General features: G+C 36.9%; 1 protein-coding gene across 7 annotated transcripts in view; it reads right to left on the bottom strand.

Moving 5' to 3' along the window:
• Positions 1-676: 676 nt before the first annotated feature.
• Positions 677-16,950, bottom strand: part of LOC126279134 (protein mothers against dpp-like) — a 130,461-nt gene continuing 114,187 nt past the window's right edge. For 5 of the 7 annotated variants that reach the window (XM_049979629.1, XM_049979630.1, XM_049979631.1 and 2 more), the window contains one exon: positions 677-4,925. In XM_049979629.1, the coding sequence (XP_049835586.1) occupies positions 4,766-4,925 (160 nt within the window). In that variant the 3' untranslated portion in view covers positions 677-4,765. Of the gene's footprint in view, positions 4,926-10,863; positions 11,099-16,950 lie in introns of those variants that run through there. The other 2 variants (XM_049979635.1, XM_049979633.1) reach the window with 2 other exon arrangements.

Genomic DNA, 16,950 nt, shown 5'->3' with positions numbered 1-16,950 from the left:
GCAATTATTGCTCTTTTTAACTAACAAAAGACATCAAGTGCCCCAATGGCCCAATGAGCACCATGACATGGGTCCATTCACGATACTGTGAACATGAACCAGGATTTTAATTCAATAATATGCAGTGACTAAGTGTTGGTCATTCTTCCACATCTTAAGTATCATGTGGATATTTCCAGATATATATTCAGAAGTTTGCACACATATGTTCATGGTTTAAATAAGTCTCGGACATCATATCACACTGCAACACAAATTTGGAAATTTATGGTTAGTTCCTATGGAACCAAACTGCTGAGGTCAATGATCCCTAGATTAGAAACTACTTAATCTAACTTTGCACAGCTACCCCGCGCGACTATGTCATCTAAAGATAATCCCACATAAACGGTGCTTGTATGAGATCTAATCATTAATGAGTAGTAACACCAGCTGGATACGACATATCGGAATAAAATTGTGAACTCTCTTCCTTGATGAACTGAAGCCATCATCAAAGCTATAGGCGGTGTTAAATGGTATCAATGTGATGTCTTGTTGGGCTGACTAACTTTATGTTCAGTGTGGTTATTACACTCTGTCGACAACACTACAGAAATGCTGTATCTACACTGTTATTACTGCATTTGTCTATAAGTATGGTAGGAAACCAAGAATGAAATGCTGAAGAAATGTATATAATCATTCACACTTTATTTATATTAATCTAAATGAGATAACACACACCAGAAGTGGAATGTTGCCTGCGAATTTTAAATAAATTTGTTTCCTTATTTCAAAACTGAGTGACAGCTAAAACATGAAATCCATTCCATATGTTATCCATTCAATTACCACATTTTTCATCACATAAAATCTCATAAATGTTATTATCTAAGACCATTCAGACAGTATAAATTATTTCAACAAAAGGCACCAACTAAACAATATCCAATTATTTGCTTCTCTTGGTATACATGTAAGCATAACATTTTATTATGCTAAGAGTTTTACGTATAAGCATACATCCAGAAAAGTGTAGTAAAGCACTTGAAAAGCATCCCAAAATATGTGTCACATTCTTTTTCACTGTATAAAAAAATTGCAGTTTGAACACTGAAATTATTATGCAATTTCATTTCAGGCACTTGCATTTGTACAAAAATCAGGATTATATCTTTGTGAGTTTATTACAAGAATATTAAGTCTGCTTATAAATTTACAGTGTGGTTTCTAAACACTTGGAGCCAAGAGCATTATTTGGTGATGTTGGTTTCTTGTGCAAAGAAATATAAACACTATTTTGACAGGGAGAAGATAGTAAAGATAACTTTTAAAATTAATTTCTTCAGCAGTAACCCTGTTTAAAAAAAGGGGGAGACAAAAAGGAGGGTGGTGAGGATAATCCAAATATTTGACTGCATCAGTAATCAATTTATGATTAAGGCCAAAGAAAATTTTTACAAGTAGATGTTACTAATAAACTTATTTGCCCTTTGTCTAGCAGTTCCCATTTGTGTACATGATGAGTACAAATCACAAAATCCCTCATGCCAATGAGGACAAGGCACTTCTTGTACATAGCTCATAAGTTTTCTGAGCCCCCAAAGCAAGCACAAATCAACGAGCTCGCACTATTCCAAAGTCATTGATACTTGTGTGTTGACATTATAGCAATTTTTTCATACCAAGAGCTAGTACATTCCACAAATATGGGAACACTTTTTTTTTTAATGTTAATGCTTGGATAATAATGGAAATTGCCAATATGAGTACGACACTCCTAATATCAGATCCAGTTACATGAAAACCATTGTTTCACGTATGTTTACAGTATTAGCACACAATAAAATGATTAGCATTTGACTTCCTAGTGTTCCAAAACAGCACTTTTATCTTATGAAAGAGAGATTTGTATCCTAGCTGTATTACATATATAGAAACATTTGATTCGACAGCCTTTGCTAACTGCAAGCTGAAATGCACGAAATTTGACTGCTAGCATACGTAGGCAAAATGTGGAGTATCATTTTAACAGTGGACAAAACATGCAAACTTACATCTATTATTCTTTATGGTGAATTAAACAAGTTTCCCAATGCTGCATTGGTCTTATTGGAGGACATTTATCAAATAATAAGCATAATGGATCACACTTAATGCATTACAATCAGGTACCAAGTACACATTAGCAAATCCCAAAATGATTATGTGTGAGACAGATCTGAGAAAGGAATGTGTACTCTAAAATGAACAATCTTGATTCAAGATTTAGAACACACACTGTAAATATCGCAAAATATATAACACTATATCTGTCGTAGAGCTATTTTTACACAAACTACCCATAATATATTCCTGAAAGCAGCACAGAAGTTTTAATTATTGGACAGTCCTGATCACAGATACATTACTTTTAATGTGCAGGCATCATCACAAAAAATTATATCCAAATACAGCTGTTAAAATAATTATTTCACAGTTAATCAAACACTGACTCATATCAGTTCATAACTCACACGCATAACATTCTCTCAATGAAGATCTGTATTTGTTTTGGTCAAGTGACAGCCACAACATTGTTAAATAGGAATTCCTGAGCAGTTCAATTCAGTAACACTGTTTAACAGTAAACAGTTATTGTTTAATTCTGCTGTGCCAATAACATAAAACCAGAACTTTGTAATCTATTTGTAATGCCAGAACAGAAACAAGCAGTAATATTGAATAATATTTTTAAACATATTGTGGTAATAATTTTCAAAAAGAACACAAAGAAATTAACTTCAATGGACAGCTTGTATGACCTGTGATAGAATTAAACTCTGTCATCTTCATAAAAGTACATCAAACAACCGTCTCTCAACTCAGTCACCATAGTTTTACAAACTTTCTTGATTTAAATGTGTATACAGCAGGCACAGTGTCAGTACTATTTTACACTTCTGTGTTATCTTCAATGCAGAAAACAATGTCAATATTATTGTAATTGTAAGGCAGGCGTGTTCTATCTGTACACAAAATGCTGAACTTTGTATTATCTTCTGAACATACGTATTTAATGACACTGCAGTAATGTAGTATATAGCTACAACTGAATGAAGCAACAATAAAGAGTGATTCAAAAATATAAACAATAAATATTTCATATATATTTCATATCAAACAGGTACCAAACAATTAGTAGACACAAAATTATCTAATACTGTCAGTTGTTGAAGATTGTAAATGATATCATTGGAGAAAGGCTATACACTTCAGTTACTGTTAATAGGTATTCATTTTGTTTTCCTTCGAGATTGCTCTCGTCATCATATTAGATGACATCCAATTTCATTCACTGCATAAAACAAAATACACATAAAATTTTTGGCAGTATAACTGCAATCTCAACAATACAATTTCAAGGCACAACAAAACAATTTGCTGATTGTCCATTCACTTTTTGTATAGTAATAGATAATTTTGGTCATGTACCTGTACCATTCACTTCAAAGTTCAAAATATATTCACTACTGAACTATTGTAAACATAATCATCCATTAAAAAATTAACAAAAATAATCATACAATATTTGAATGAATATTATTTACAAAATGACAAAATTTTAAAAATCTACTTACGGGTATGTAAGTTACCAAAGCATCAGCACAAATTATCTCATTGCCACACTGTCCACAAGCATAAAACAAGCAACAGAAATATATCTTGTGACCTTAGGAACAATTTCAAGAACAAACAATATCATAAACTGGCATATTGTAAGTCTGAACAACATAAATCAAATGTTTTATCATGTGAATCATATGAAAGTTATGTACAAATATGAAAATTCTTACTTTCACACATTCTAAAATGCGAATAAATGTGCAAGGTATACAGTTTCAATACACAATGAATTTCGATAACTATGTAGTAATAATGATGATGACTATGATGATCACAGTGATGATAATGATTTCACTCACTAAACATGAGAAACACATCACAGTGTCAAAGAGTTCAATGTAATATGTCATTTTGCATCACTTCTGCAGAGATCAATAAACTGAGTTTACTAAAATTATAAACTAAAAATATTTATATTTTAACAGAGAAAAACATACATTGCGCATGCTGGGTGATAAAGGACAGACTCATTTGCACCAAACAGACACAAACAATCTTCACTAAAAACAAAACACATAAATCTACAACTGATTCACACCCTACCTATTTGTCACTTTGTTATCACAAATACCATTAAATATCTGTCAGTCCTCCCATACTAAGTCAGTTTGTACATGTATCAGTTATGGACAGACATGCCAAATCTCTTAAACAGATGTCAACTATGTTTTAACGGTGGATGGAACATTAAAATTTATTTTACAGCTATGGGCCACATTCAATCTAATGGTCATCTTGTAAACCATTAGCATCAATTGTCATGAGGAAGTTCTGCTCTAGCAGCAACTATCTAAGACACAACTGCATTCTGACAAACTTAAATAAAAATTTTCAGTCATTTGAAAACAATAAAGGAACAGTAAAAGCTGACGATAAACATTATGCTGTTTCTGAAATATATGCTAAAATGTGTATGTACTACTCAATGTTGTTAAACATCAGAGAAGTTCTACCATATTCACAGCTAAAACTTTTGCGCAGACACGTCTAACATTACACACTTTCTTCAACACAATGACTATAATGACATGTTGAAGACTGTACACATCAACACTTCTTATGTCCGTATTCTACAAACCCAAAGTCTTAAAAACTAAAATACAACTTGTCATGTTCCTCAAGAAACTGATGAAATGGCATTCAGTGGTGAACCCATTTGTGTAAGCACTTTATCTAACCAATGCAGAGGACCATTCAGATGAATTTCAACCCAACATGGTGTGCTTGTGACATCTTGACGGTGATACTCTGCACCCCATCCTTTTACAAATGACATCCTAGAATATAAATGCAATATTTGATTTAGTAAAAAACAAAAACTCTTTCAATTCACAATAGTGGAAACAATACATAAGAAAGATTAACCTCATTAAACAAAGACTATAAAAGTTATAAAAATACATATCACTAAGACACGGGTATCACCCCTTGTCTCTGATAATTGAAATCAATCTCAGAACAACCTGATTTCATATTCTACAAGCGCAGTGAACTAGTGTGCTTTCATCAGCACTGCCTTGCATAAAACAATAATGCCACTACAAATCTTCAGCACACCAAATTCCAGCACTGCCAAGCTAGACAGGTAAAAGCAGAGTCAAAAGGAGCAAAAACCTAGATTTCAGAACTGTTAGTACCTATTTGGGGAGGAAGGAGAGATGGGTTTCCCTTTACTGCTTGCTCAATGCACAGATTGAATAACATCGGGGAGAAGCTGCAACCCTGTCTTACTCCCTTCCCAACCACTGCTTCCCTTTCATGTCCCTCGACTATTATAACTGCCATCTGGTTTCTGTACAAATTGTTAATGGCCTTTCGCTCACTGTATTTTACCCTGCCACCTTTAGAACTTGAAAGAGAGTATTCCAGTCAACATTGTCAAAAGCTTTCTCTAAGTCTACAAATGATAGAAACGTAGGTTTGCCTTTCCTTAATCTTTCTTCTAAGATAAGTCGTAAGGTCAGTATTGCCTCACGTGTTCCAGTATTTCTACGGAATCCAAACTGATCATCCCCCGAGGTCGGCTTCTACTAGTTTTTCCATTTGTCTGTAAAGAATTCGTGTTAGTATTTTGCATCTGTGGCTTATTAAACTGATTGTTCGGTAATTTTCACATCTGTCAACACCTACTGTCCTTGGGATTGGAATTATTATATTCTTCTTGAAGTCTGAGGGTATTTCGCCTGTCTCATACATCTTGCTCACCAGATGGTACAGCTTTGTCAGGACTGGCTCTAACAAGGCCGTCAGTAGTTCCAATGGAATGTTGTCTACTCCGGGGGCCTTGTTTTGACTCAGGTCATTCAGTGCTCTGTCAAACTCTTCACGCAGTATCTCCCATTTCATCTTCATCTACATCCTCTTCCATTTCCATAATATTGTCCCCAAGAGCATCGCCCTTGTATAGAACCTCTATATACTCCTTCCACCTTTCTGCTTTCCCTTCCTTGCCTAGAACTGGGCTTCCATCTGAGCTCTTGATATTCATTCATGTGGTTCTCTTTTCTCCAAAGGTCTCTTTAATTTTCCTATAGGCAGTATCTAGCTTACCCCTAGTGAGATAAGCCTCTACATCCTTACATTTCTCCTCTAGCCATCCCTGCTTAGCCATTTTGCACTTCCTGTCGAACTCATTTATGAGACGTTTGTATTCCTTCTTGCCTGCTTCATTTACTGCATTTTTATATTTTCTCCTTTCATCAATTTAATTCAATATTTCTTCTGTTACCCAAGGATTTCTACTAGCCCTCGTCTTTTTACCTACTTGATCCTCTGGTGCCTTCACTACTTCATCCCTCAAAGCTACCCATTCTTCTTCTACTGTATTTCTTTCCCCCATTCCTGTCAATTGTTCCCTTATGCTATCCCTGAAACTCTGTACAACCTCTGGTTCTTTCAGTTTATCCAGGTCCCATCTCCTTAAATTCCCACCTTTTTGCAGTTTCTTCAGTTTGAATCTACAGTCCATAACCAATAGATTGTGGTCAGAGTCCACATCTGCCCCTGGAAATGTCTTACAATTTAAAACCTGGTTCCTAAATCTCTGTCTTACCATTATATAATCTATCTGACACCTTTTAGTATCTCCAGGGTTCTTCCATGTATACAACCTCCTTTCATGATTCTGAAACCAAGTGTTAGCTATGATTAAGTTGTGCTCTGTGCAAAATTCTACCAGGCGGCTTCCTCTTTCATTTCTTAGCCCCAATCCATATTCACCTACTACATTTCCTTCTCTCCCTTTTCCTACACTCGAATTCCAGTCACCCATGACTATTAAATTTTCATCACCCTTTACTATCTGAATAATTTCTTTTATTTCATCATACATTTCTTCAATTTCTTCGTCATCTGCAGAACTAGTTGGCATATAAACTTGTACTGCTGTAGTAGGTGTGGGCTTTGTATCTATCTTGGCCACAATAATGCGTTCACTATGCTGTTTGTAGTAGCTTACCCACATTCCTATTTTCCTATTCATTATTAAACCTGCTCCTGCATTACCCCTATTTGATTTTGTATTTATAACCCTGTATTCACCTGACCAAATGTCTTCTTCCTCCTGCCACTGAACTTCACTAATTCTCACTATGACTTTAACCTATCCATTTCCCTTTTTAAATTTTCTAACCTACCTGCCCGAGTAAGGGATCTGACATTCCACGCTCCGATCCGTAGAGCGCCAGTTTTCTTACTCCTGATAACAATGTCCTCCTGAGTAGTCCCCACCCGGAGATCCGAATGGGGGACTATTTTACCCAAGAGGACGCCATCATCATAAAATCATACAGTAAAGCTGCATGCCCTCAGGAAAAAGTATGGCAGTAGTTTCCCCTTGCTTTCAGCCGTTCGCAGAACTAGAACAGCAAGGCTATTTTGGTTAATGTTACAAGGCCAGATCAGTCAATCATCCAGACTGTTGCCCTTGCAACTACTGAAAAGGTTGCTGCCCTCTTCAGGAACCACATGTTTGTCTGGCCTCTCAACAGATACCCCTCCGTTGTGGTTGTACCTACGGTACGACTATCTGTATCGCTGAGACACGCAAGCCTCCCCACCAACGACAAAGTCCATGGTTCATGGGGGGAGGTTCTCCATCATCTCTTTTACAAATTTCTTTCAACTTGCTTCATTGACACTTAAAACACCTATTAACATCATAAAACTGAGTTTGTTTTTGATTTACATGGAACTGGTTTGCCAATAACAATGTAAATGGTACTCTGTTGTCAAGCAGCACTTGATAAATAATAGTAGTGACTTTTACTGTCACACAGTGGGCCATTTATTGCTGTTTGCTTGAACAAAATACTGCACATCTTTTCTTCCTTTTTTTATGCATTTCTAATCCGCAAATAGGACAACCCACACACAAATAATCGGGAAAGCACCGTATAATAGGGTGTGATAAAAGAATCATTGTACGCTTGCCCTGCATAGTTTGCTAAAACACTGCTAAAATCAGTTTGCATGGAGCATGGTTAAAACACAATGGCAAAAATCTTCCTAATGTGGAATACCGTGTTGATCTCAGTGTCGAATACAGTTAGTATGGTAGACTGTATGGCCTGCAGAGATATTTTTTATTTTTATTTAATTGAATTTTTGTGTTCTTCGCAAATTGCAACACCTTCTAATCTTTTCACACTAATTAAGGCCATATAAGCATGGTCTTTTCCGAATGTACTTCTGACCAAAAAGCGATTCTGGTAGCTGGAGTGCAGAGTTTTTGTTAATCATGCCTTTTGTGTTCTTGTGGAGATATTTCCATAGCTGCTTTCATCCCCTAACAAATATTTCTTTACATCTACCCGAGAAGTGAAATACCATTCTTCATAAATTTAGCCTTAAATTTTTTTTAATTTAACAGAATATTTTCTTAAAAATTTGTATTCCCTATTGCACTTCCTCAAGGACTGAATTTCCAAAAACACTGAAACATTTTTTTTTTCCTAACCAAGAAGTCAACTACCAATTGTCATAGACATGGCCTTAAAAATACCTTTAGTCGTTCTTCAGTAATTATTCTTCTATTAAAAAAAAAAAGAAAAAAAAAAAAACAACTTTCAACTCCCTTTGTGGTTGAACTCCCAAAAGTGCTGAAATTTTTATTTTCTTACTGAGAAACCGAATACCAGTTTCCGCAGTTTGAGCTTCAAAATTCCCTTAACAACGAGATGCTTTCAAAAAGCCTTACAGCCTCTATTTCACCCCCTTAGGAGTGGAATTTCAGACAAATCTTTCTTAAATGATGCCTACAGTATAAGATCCACACCCTCTCCAAACTTCAAGTTTCCATCCTTAGTGGTTTGGGCTAGGTGGTGATGAGTCATTGAACCAGTCAGACTCCAGCACCTCAATTTCCAAAAACAGTGAAAAACAAAACACACATTTCTTCATCTTTGAAAGCCAAACACCAGTTTTCAAAATGCTTTCACAATGAAATATTTTCATAAAACCTTTCACCCCGTATCTTACCTCATTAGGGATTGAGTTTCCAAACACAGTGACGTGTATGTTTTAATTCCAACAGAGAAGCCAAATGCAAATTTTCATATATTTAGCTTCAAAAATGCTTACACAATGAAATATTTCCATAAAAACTATCATGCCCCATTTCACCCCCAAAGACATTGCACTTCCAAAAACAGTGAAACACAGTTGTTTTTTTTTTTCTAACTGAGAAGCCAAACTTTAAATTTCTATAGATTTAGCTTTGAAATTCTGTAATAATGAAATATTTTTATAAAAAATCACATCCCCTATTTTATGCCCTTAGGAGTTCAGTTTCCTCAAATGCTGAAACACACATTTTTATGTTTGTAACGGAGCTGCAGCTTTAAAAAATACTTTAGTTCTTTAACAATGATATATTTTCAAAAATAACTTTCACCCACTATTTCACCCCCATAGAGTTATTTCTTTGTTTCTGATTAAGAAATCAAATACCAATTTTCATAGGTCTAGCTTCAAAATTGCCTTAATAGTGAGACTTTAAAAAAATCCGTTGTCCCCTATTTCTTAGGGTCCGAATTTCGAAAAATCACTTCTTAAACGATGTCTACAGAAAAAAATTCACACCTTCTCCAAATTTCAAGTTTCTATCCTTAGCAATTTGAGCTGGGTGATGATGAGCCAGTCAGACAGTCAGTCAAGACATTGCCTTAGATTATGAAGATCTTTACGCGGTAATGACTGTCTTTATATTTTTGCATATAGAAACTAACATAATTTAATTTCACCATTTTAACCAGAACTATGTTCACCATATTTATGATTAGAATGCATAAATTGGAAGTAGAGGGTTACTCTCAGTAAATTACTGGTTTTATTTTTTTAAATTATTTTTTCTGCTTCAGATCAAATCTTTTCAAATCTGGGTTATTTTAGTGTAGACGTGTTCTAACAAAATCTTTTGCCGTTGTTTGTGTTTTAGATGCTTGGAAAATTTATGACACGCACATGGGATGCCACAAACATGAAAGCAGCAATAGAAGCAATGCAGTTCAAAGAAACGTGTTTTCTTAAAGCTCAAAATAAGTAAAGTGTACCATGAGGGATTCTTTTCTGCTTTATTAAAATGCTGATTGAAATTTAAATATTGATGGAAGTTTAAATACTGACGACACTGTTAGAATACCATTAGGCAGAAAGCCCACTTTATCAGTCAATATGGAAAAGGACCTTGTGGCCCACTGCATGGAGACAGAGAAGAGATTTCTTGGCCTGTCTAGTGAGGATGTACTTAGAAGTGCTTTCTCAGCTTGCTCAGGCCAACGACACACCAAACCCCTTCAACAGAGAAAACTGGCTTGCCAGAAGAAAATGGTTCAAGAAATTTCTAAAGAGCAACCTCTTAATTTCTTCAAGAACACCTGAATCAACATCATTGACCAGAATGCGCAAATTCAACAAAGAAAGTCTATCTCAATTATCTGATATACCATCTTCCTGAAAACCTTACAGGAAGTAGCCAGTGTGTGTAATGTGTGTAAAGAGGGGGAGGGGGGGGGGGGACAGATTTCATGGTTAAAAAATATCCTTTTTCCAGGTGAAAATACACTGTACCCTAGGTGAAAGTACATTTTTTCCACATTATGTGCAATATACTTTACCACTGAGCTGTAAAACTATCAATTTTTTGCATGATAAAAGTCTCATACATCGGTGTAGAAGTTCCCTGCACTTTTCGAAATAAAACCCAGCAAAAGGCAATGCATTTTGGAAAGATCTTTAATACACATAAAAATGTACACTGCATATTTCAACATTACGAATGTATAAATACAAATTCCACCAAATACAGGACAGTAGCTTCTGAGGTAGCAAAATCTGGATTGCAATGCACTTCTGTCCTACAATCATAGCTCATGTCATGCGATCTCACCAGCCAACGACAGCAGATATTCAGATCATACGAACATGATGTAATCAGCCAATAACAACATCACTGTTAAGTAATGCAAACACACAAATAGAAAAAGTTAATATTTTAATGTAATATACATACAGTATAACTACAAGAAAAGCTAATCTTACATGTATAATACTGATCATCAAAAATTTTGTTGCTGTTATTTGCCCCTCCCCTCCCCTCCCTAGACCCCTTCCAGTATGTAAGGCAGGAGCCTATGATCAGAGGTTAAATTGCAGCAGATGGATAATTCTAACAAGCATGATTATAAATTAGGCTGCTGTGCACAGAACACCTCATGGGTTACCTGCTGAATACATATTCTATCGAGCACTTTGACTTTTCCATCGAAAAGCCAATTAATGTGTGAAACTGCTCAAGAACTCACCTCACCCTTTCTTTATGGATAATTATACTTCTTGCCATCATTACTCCATAATATGTAATCTATAGAAGGACTACAATAAATATAAAAAAAACTAATCTTTTTAGCATGTGTTGACCTTTACAATATATCAAACACAAATGTGCCAGTGAAATTTTAAATAATGGCTGGTCATCAGGACCTGAAATTTTTCTAAGTAGTAAGTCCACAACCTGTTAAGTTTTGAATGAGAGTTACACACTCCATCATTTAAGCGATTTCATCACACAGTCTCACACGTGACATAATTCCTCTTGCATAACAGGAAATTTACTTTGAAAGTAACACTTCTCAAACTAATATTCACAATATTTTCCCATGACCTGTTACAAGTATAAACAGTCGTAGTGTCACACTCGTCGAAAGCAGTTTGTTGTTACGAAGTATTGCACAGTTTTCATCCTAAGTCTTGTGATAAATTTTCTGCTCGCACACACTTGTGTTTGCACTGTGTTTTATTGTTATAAATAGTGCATTTTCTTTGCAATTTAGGTTTTATTTCGGTGTTATTCTCTCATCTATGTTTTACCTTTGCAGTATTATTCTGCAATAGTAAGTTAAAGTAAAATTGTTTGTTAGTGAATTGGTTCGTACCAGTGCAAATTGCAAAAATTTAACTGAAAACTAAAACAATGAAAAGTTTCAGGAATTTAAAAAAATAAAATAAAAATTCCTGGGTCTTTCCTGGATAAAAAAAATCTTGGGTTTTTCCTGGATTTCCTTGTTGTCCTGTTGTGTATACACTTTTGTTACAACTGTGATGAGACAAGACTAACCACTGTACAATCAAAGATACACACACTGACCGTTACCTCCATAAGGATTCGAACCATCATCCCAGGCAGAAGAGAGGTGTCATTACAACATTGGTGGACAGAGCTAATAAGATCTGCATGCCAGTTTATTTGCAACATGAACGAAGTCATTTGCGAACGGCTTTTAAGAAAAATGGATACGCTGACAATAAGATAGATCGAGCTCTCCATCCCAGAAGAAAAGTGTCTTGAGAACAATGAGCAACAACAACTGCAATATTACGGACCATATTGGGGAAGTTCTTGCCGAGTTTCAAGTTGAAACAATTTCTAGATCCACCAAGAAGATTAGTGAGTGTTTAAGATCAGTGAAAGACGCTCAACACCCCTTACCAACTCCTAAGGTGTATAAAATTCCAAGTAGCTGTGGGAAGGTTTATACTGGAACACAAAAAGAAATGTCAATGCCTGCTTAACCAGACACAAAGGGAACTGTTGACTGGGACATACCAACAAATCAGCTGTGGCGGAACATGTTTTTAAAAGACGGTGACCATGAAATAAAATTTAGTGAGACAGGTGTGCTAGCAGGGACATCTAATTATTATGCACGGATGTATAGAAAAGCTATAGAGATTCAGTTGTATAAGATATGGCAGTCAACTTTGCACCAACGATGTGACAATCGACTATCTTCAATTGAGAATAACGACGTTAGTTCAAGATAGAATTACCATAGGCCCCACGTGACATATGGTGGTGCCCTCTACATAAACAGCACCTCCACAGCAGCCAGTCGTTGACTCACCTCCGAAGATGTCGCCTGCAGTCGGCATGGAAAATCAGGAAGAAGTAGTTTTACAGATCAACCACGGCCTCTGAGCCTGTAAATTTTAACTTATGAAGCGCCGGCCATGAAAGCCTACACGTTATGATTAGACGCCACTACAGGGAGGATATGTCGATTATGGTATGACGACTGGAGGGTCTACATAAGAAGAAAGCTCAACAACTTTGTAGGCTCACTTTTTTGCTACATTGTTGTGATACTGGGACAATTCCAAAGATTTTGAAGGTGAGAAGGCTGTTTCACTTGACACAATCTAACCGTATCTACTCACACATGGAAGTGGTGATGCTATGGGAATGGATTCATAAAACATGGCGAGGACTGGCGGTAATTAGTAGACAACTGTTAAATCTCCATTCATTTATTTATTAGCAATGAAATGCAGTTTTGGGATTGGAATAAGGTGGAGAGGCTAACATTTAGATCTATGGAACTGAGTGCACAAGTGTCTTCTAATAGGCAGAAGAAGTAGTTCGAGGATTTACAGAAGGGTAGACAAGAAACCCCATTTACAGGTGATTCCTGTGTGGTTATTAATTTGTCAGGAAGGGAATTATCTAAGGAAAAAATTTCTGTTTTTTTGAAACGAGGAAATTTTGCAAGTACTCCATGAAAGGTTTCCACAGAGGATATTTCAGCTAATATAAAGTCGAGGATTCGTCAGTTATCCCCACATTCTGCTGATGAAATCAGGATGGAAACAGCTAGGATACTACGTAAAGCTAAGCCACCTAGCAGTAATTTGTCTAAAGGAGAAAGGAAGGCATTACGGGAGATTAATGCGGACAGGAATATTATTGTACTTACTGCTGATAAGGGTAATGCTACTGTGGTGATGAAGAGTGAGGACTACCATAGGAAGATCAGTGACCTTTTGGATTCTAACACTTATATAAAGCTTCAAAAGGATCCTATAACAAAAGTGTTAGGAGCTACCAATCTATTAATAAAAGAGACTTCCATTCCTACAGAGGATAAAAAATATCTATGCAAAACAGAAGCTTACCTTCCTAGATTATATGGGCTATCAAAGATACATAAGCCTAATGTCCCATTGAGACCAACAGTGAGTGCTATTGGATTGCCCACTCAAGAGTTGGCTAGACATCGCACCTCCTTGCTTCTACTGCTTATTGGTAAAACTGATCATCACTTAAAAATTCTATGCACTTTACCAAAAAATTGATGGAGATTACTGTCAGCCCAGGTGAAATCCTCATCAGTTTTGATGTGGTATCCCTGTTGTTAAACCTCATTCACACTTACACTATGTGATCATAAGTCTCCGGACACCTGGCTGAAAATGACTTTCAAGTTCATGATGCTCTCCATCGGTAATGCTCGAATTCAGTATGCTGTTGGCCCACCCTTAGCTTTGATGACAGCTTCCACTTTTGCAGGCATATGTTCAATCAAGTGCTGCAAGGTTCCTTGGGGAATGGCAGCCCATTCTTCACGGGGTGTTGCACTGAGGAGAGGTATCAGCGTTCCAAAACTGTTTATAGAATTCAGGTCAGGACTCTGTGCAGGCCAGTCCATTACAGGAAGGTTATTGCTGTGTAACCACTCTGTCACAGGCCGTGCATTATGAACAGCTGCTTGATCGTGTTGAAAGATGCAATCACTATCCACAAATTGCTCTTTAACAGGGGAAAGCAATAAGGTACTTCAAACATCAATGAAGGCCTGATCTGTGGTTGTGACAAAACAACAAGGGGTACAAGCCCCCTGAATAAAAAACACGACCACACTATAACACGACCGCCTCAGAATTTTACTGTTGGCAATACATACGTGGGCAGATGACATTCATCGGGTATTCGCCATACCCACAACCTGCCACCGGATCGCCACATTGTGTATCATCATTCGTCACTCCACATAACATTTTTCCACTGTTCAATCGTCCAATGTTTACGCTCCTTACACCAAACAAGGCATCGTCTGGCATTTATTGGCATAATGTGTGGCTTATGAGCAGCCGCTCGAAAATGAAATCCAAGTTTTCTCACCTCCCGCCTAACTGTCATGGTACTTGCAGTGGATCCTGATGCTGTTTGGAATTCCTATGTGGTGGTCTGGATACATGTCTACCTATTACACATTACGACCCTCTTCAACTGTTGGTAGTCTCTGTCAGTCAACAGATGAGGTCGGCCTGTATGCTTTTGTGCTGTACATGTCCCTTCACATTTCCACTTCACTATCACATCGGAAGCAATGGAAATCTCACATACAGATGTATGACACAAGTGACACCCAATCACCTGACCATGTTTGAAGTCCGTGAGTTCTGCAGATTGACCCATTCTGGTCTCTCATGATCTCTGGAGGTCACTGATATGAAGTACCTGGCAGTAGGTGACAGCATAATGCACCTAATATGAAAAACATATGTTTTTGGTGTTGTAGGGATACTTTTGATCACATAGTGTAACTAATATATTTACCACTGATACAGTAGCTCCGTTTCACCATTGCCTATCCACGACTTATTTCGAGTACAATAATAAGTTTTACAAATAAACCGAAGGAGTGGCCATGGGCAGCCCCTGAGTCCAGCTGTTGCTAATCTATTCATGGAAGTTTTTGAATGGCAGGCACTACAGTCTTTCAGTAAAAGCCCTTTGAAGTGCTATCGGTATGTGGATGACATTTTTGTGGTATGGAATCACGGTGAAGAGGAATTGTATGGTTTCTTGGTGCACCTAAATACTATTAATTCAAAGATACAATTTACTATGGAGAAAGAGAGTAATGGACAACTTAATTTTTTGGATGAATCAGTAATTAGACGGGCATATGTTAGTCCAGGGCATGAAGTGTATAAAAAAATAACACTGGCCATTATCTCCAAAAGGATTTGAACCATCATCGCAGGTAAAAGAGAGGTGTCGTTAAAACATCTGTGGGCACAGCTAATAAAGATCTGTGAGCCAGTTTATTTGCCAGATGAACTAAATCCTCTGCGAACAGCTTTTTTTTAAGAAAAATGGATCAAGCACTCCATCGCACAAGAAAAGTGTCTGGCAACATTCAGCAATGGCAACTGTCAGCTGGAAAAGTTTTTCCTCCATTTATTCGCAAAATTACAGACCGTATTCAAGTTTCAAGTTGAAACAATCTTGAGGCCCTCCAAGGAGATTAGAGTGTGTTTACGATGCGTGAATGATGCTTGACACCCCTTAGCACCTCCTGGGGTGTATAAAATTCCGTTTAGCTGTGGGAAGGTTTACATTGGAACAATGAAAACCGAACACAAAAGGAACTGTCGACTGGGACATACCGACAAATCAGCTGTAGCAGAACATGTTTTTAAAGACTGTGATCATGAAATGAAATTTAGTGTGACGAGCGTGCTAGCCAGGACATTGCATTATTATGTACCCATGTAATAATTTTAAAAGAAAAGAGGAAGGCTTAAAGTTAGATAAGATATGGCGGTCGACTTTGTACCAACGATGTGATAATAGATTACCTTCAATCGAGAATAATGATAATAGTGAGAGATAGACGTACAGTCGGTCCCACATTACGTATGGTGGTGCCCTCTATGCACTCTATATAAATATGACCTCCATGGCCTGGCAGCCAGTCGTTGACTCACCTCGGAAGATGCTGCCTGCAACTGACAGCGAAATGTCAGGAAAAGAAGTTTTACAGATGAACCACAGCCTCTCAGTCCGGAAGTTTTACCTAATCATACAGTGAAAGTTCATGTGAGGAGATACTGAATGTATCTAGTGTCAGAAGCTAGGATAAAAATGTGTCAATGATGTCTGAGTACAGTACCCAATGTGTAAGTTATGGACCCACGAACAATTTGCCAGAAATCCAAAAAACAGTTCAGTTATGGGAA

This window comes from Schistocerca gregaria, chromosome 6, assembly GCF_023897955.1.
Source record: "Schistocerca gregaria isolate iqSchGreg1 chromosome 6, iqSchGreg1.2, whole genome shotgun sequence".
Taxonomy (NCBI): Eukaryota; Metazoa; Arthropoda; class Insecta; order Orthoptera; family Acrididae; genus Schistocerca; species Schistocerca gregaria.
This window is presented reverse-complemented; position numbering and strand designations above follow the sequence as displayed.